Below are 3,923 nucleotides of genomic sequence, written 5' to 3' on the forward strand. Positions count from 1 at the left end.
AAACCAAAATCCGGTTTAGTTTTTGTCTATCGTCTCTTTTTCCGCTCAAATTGTCTTTTGCTCATAATGAATGGAAAAAGGGCGGCTTGATACCTAAATTCGTTTCTGAAAATATTAAAGTTTTGCAACATCAATTTTAACGAAGTCATAGTTTAATAAAACTCCGCACGCCAGCATTCACAGAGCTATCGAATGACTTCGTAATAAAGAGGAAAAGATTAATTTCTTAAAATTCTTATCTGCTAATGTTACACGTACTTTCTTCCTGTTTCTTAACAAATTGAACAAATTTCGCTGGAGATTTGTTCTGCAAAATGTCCGCGAAACTTGATCATTCGGAATTCAGGAAAATTGAATTGCTCATTCACAGCTCTGCGTTTCAAACGTAAAGCGCTGAATGGGGATCCAGATAAAAAAGTGGAAAAACATTGATTTAAATTTACCTTTACTGCTAGATTATGATTTCTGGATTCCCATTTGATAAGTACAGTGGAATTCTGTGAATTCTCAAGACCGGTTGGTCCATGGTATGATTTTTATAATATATAGAGTTGGCGGCGAAGAGATTCAGAATTCGCCTTATCCAAGAATTTCTTGAATAAATAAATTCCTTTCGCACATGCAGACCTATCACGATTAGTCTAATAGCGGCCAAACAACATTGGACAGCGTCAAATTTTCTCTCATTCTTCCTCTCTTACAAACAGTCTTATATCGTACAATATTTAAATTATTATTTACAGACGTGTGCAACTAGCTAAAGAACAATCAAAATTATCCTCGTTACGCGCAGTCGACTCAGTTCGATCATTGAGACTTAAAAAAAGTTTTCGTTCGATCTTTCGTATTCCGCTCGACTGACTAAAACCTTATTTACTTATACCCTGATCATATTTACAGCATCATCGAGATTAAATAAACACTCATATTTAAATATTTATAATGTATTTATATATTTATTTATATATTTATATATATATATATATATTTATATCTTTAGAAGTGGTCGCATTCAAAGACCATTGTCGAGCGTTTCCTTTGGCTTCTAATTCACTCGGCCAGACGCAAAATAACGATAAATAAATAAATAAAAGTTAGAGTATTTTTTTAGTTTTGGGAGTACTATTTTTTTAATTTTTGGTTAAATTTGAAAAGCATTTTCGAAGGAAACGTTTTGACAACGGCCTGGGAACGTTAGTTAATAATTACCGGCTCGTTAATAGACTTACGACACGAATTGATTTATCTCGTGTCGACTAAAACTGTACAACTTTGAACTTAGGATGAATATTCAGTTTTTTTCTTTTTACGTTTTGAATCAGTCGATGTCGGATGATATACTTATCGTGATTATTGTATAAATACTGTGGATTTGCCAACTCGATAGTAATAAAGATCTACTATCCTTTAATATATTTGCGAGTGGAGAATGCTTGAAATGGTCCACACATATCATCTCGATAGCAATCGACACATCACAGCAGCGCCTGTGAACAATGCGAATGATATTCTGGAAAGAGATGAAGACGAGGCTGAACTTGAAGCCGCCTTTGTCAAATCTTCACAAACACCTGAAACATAAAAAAAATATATGTACAGAATTGGTATAATTAAATTTATAAACCATTCAAGATTACAGGATTTTCTTAAAGATTGTTTTCCGGGCGTCAACTTAAATCCGGAAAAGAAAATTTCCTGAAAATTTCAGAATTTTTCCAGGTATCTCAAGTTTTTTCAGGTATAATTTTTTATGATACGAGCCATTAAAATATTTCTTTTTTTCTTAAAACAATCGACTTAAAATAGGTATACAGTTTTACGAGTTTATTATAAATTTTGTTTTTATGTCTAGGACTACAATTGATATGTTTAATTTAACCCTTAAAGGGCATACTGGGTGAAGAACACCCAGCGACTTATTTGCGATTTAAAAAAACGTCCCAAATTCAAGAAAATGGATCACATGGCGCCAGAGTAACAAATTACATGAAAACCTATTTTTCTACGTCATTTTCACATAATTTTGATTTTTATCATTTTTATATACAGTTTAAGATTAATAAAATCGTTTAATCACGGAAAGTACGGCGCTTAATTTTTCATTGAATTGAAGCTTTTATTTTTTAGAATAAATACCTTTTTTGGAACGAACACTATAAGGCTAATTTTATTTTTGAAGCGCCATATCTCGGAAGTATGAAGTAAAATTTTAAGTAAATATATCAAAAACTTAAAAAGTTATGAATTTTAGAGTGAAAGAAGTAATTTTTTTAATTTTTTCCAAAAAGGTTTTTTTTTAACTACTTTAAATTTCAAACACTATTATGAAACCTATTTCTCCGTAAACTAGATAGATTAAAAATCGTTAATTAATTTTTTTGTAAAAAACTATCCAATAACGTCGGCACAGCGCACGTTTGAATACAAATGGGTGCCTAAAACTCAGTATGCTCTTTATATAATTTTACGTAAGTGTGCCCTTTAAGGGTTAAAAGGCTTTGAAAAATTATGTTAGAAGATATTCTTAAATATATGAGCACCATTGAATAATTAAATAATATTAAAAATATAATAGTCATTTCTTAAATTTGTCTTGAAAGTCCATGAATTTGTATATCAATTTAAACAAATGTTTATTTTATCTTGTTATTTTTAAATTCAGTGCATATTTAGGGAAAATTAATGTGAGCACTAACCTTTCAAGCAACAATATTGCATTTTCAACAAGATAAATTACTTTCTAACCAAATAGTTGAAATTTCAACCAAGAAGATTAATTTGCTATAATAAAATACGATTTTTCCACAAAATACACGAATTTTCATCGAAAAAGTTTAAATTTCAATTAAAAAGGAATAAATTTCAACCAAATAATTGAAGTTTGAACTAAAAAGGATCAATTTGCAACCGAAAATGGAATAGTTAGATTTTCAGTTTAAAAATAAAAGAATTTTCAACCAAACTGATAAAATTTCAACTAAAATAATGAATATTTAATTTGAATAGTTGAATTGAAGGTTAAAAAGATGAATGAATTTTCGAATTTTCAACTAAAAAAGATGAATTGTCAACCAAAAATTAAGTAATTAAATTTTTAGTAAAAAAATAAAATTCAACCAAAAATATGAATATTCAACCTAAATAATGGAATATTTAATTGAAAGAGTAGCATTTTCACAAAAACAATGACAAATTTTCAACCAAATAAGGCTACTTAAAAAAATAGTTACATTTTCAAAGGAAGTGATAAATTTTCAACTAAAATAATGAACCAATAGTGAAAATAATGAAAACCAATAATAAAATAATTAAAGCAATAGTTAAATTTTCATCCAGAAGAGAAACTTTCACCTAAAATGATGAATTTTTAATTAGAATGGTTGCATCTTAAACTAAAAAGATGAATTTTCAACCAGAATGATAAATCTTTAACTAGAATAATTTATTTTTTAACCAAAAGATTAATTTTAAAACAAGTAGATTAATTTCTATAAAAAATACGAATTTTCAACTAAAAAAAAAATTACGAAAAATTGAATAGTTAAATTTGTAGTTAAATTAATTAATTTCCAACAAGCGAGAAAAAGAATTTTTAACAAAATGGTTGAATATTGTTATATAAAGCTACTGTTATAAATGAAGAATCATTCTTATTTAATTTTATATTGAAATTTTAAAAAAAATTGAGCACGCTCTATAACATTTTTCTGATATTTCGAGGTTTTTTCAGGTGTATACATATTTTCTGACAATTTCGGACCATAAGATACTCTTGTAATTTTTTAAAATGATTAATTGTAATAATAGCATACATAATAATAGCTTAAATAATAGCATTCCCTTCAAATTTTTGAATTCTATTAAATCCATAGAAATCTTTTAATTTCCCATGAAATCCTTTAAATCCTTCAAATCTTGTGAAA

At 27.8% G+C, this 3,923-nt stretch overlaps 1 protein-coding gene across 1 annotated transcript in view; it reads right to left on the minus strand.

Moving 5' to 3' along the window:
* Positions 1 to 636: 636 nt before the first annotated feature.
* Positions 637 to 3,923, minus strand: part of LOC117170094 — a 454,275-nt gene continuing 450,988 nt past the window's right edge. The window contains exon 13 of the mRNA XM_033356617.1: positions 637 to 1,571. Within this exon, the coding sequence (XP_033212508.1) occupies positions 1,453 to 1,571 (119 nt within the window). The 3' untranslated portion in view covers positions 637 to 1,452. The remainder of the gene's footprint in view (positions 1,572 to 3,923) is intronic.

The sequence above is a fragment of the Belonocnema kinseyi genome, chromosome 3 (assembly GCF_010883055.1).
Source record: "Belonocnema kinseyi isolate 2016_QV_RU_SX_M_011 chromosome 3, B_treatae_v1, whole genome shotgun sequence".
Classification (NCBI taxonomy): domain Eukaryota; kingdom Metazoa; phylum Arthropoda; class Insecta; order Hymenoptera; family Cynipidae; genus Belonocnema; species Belonocnema kinseyi.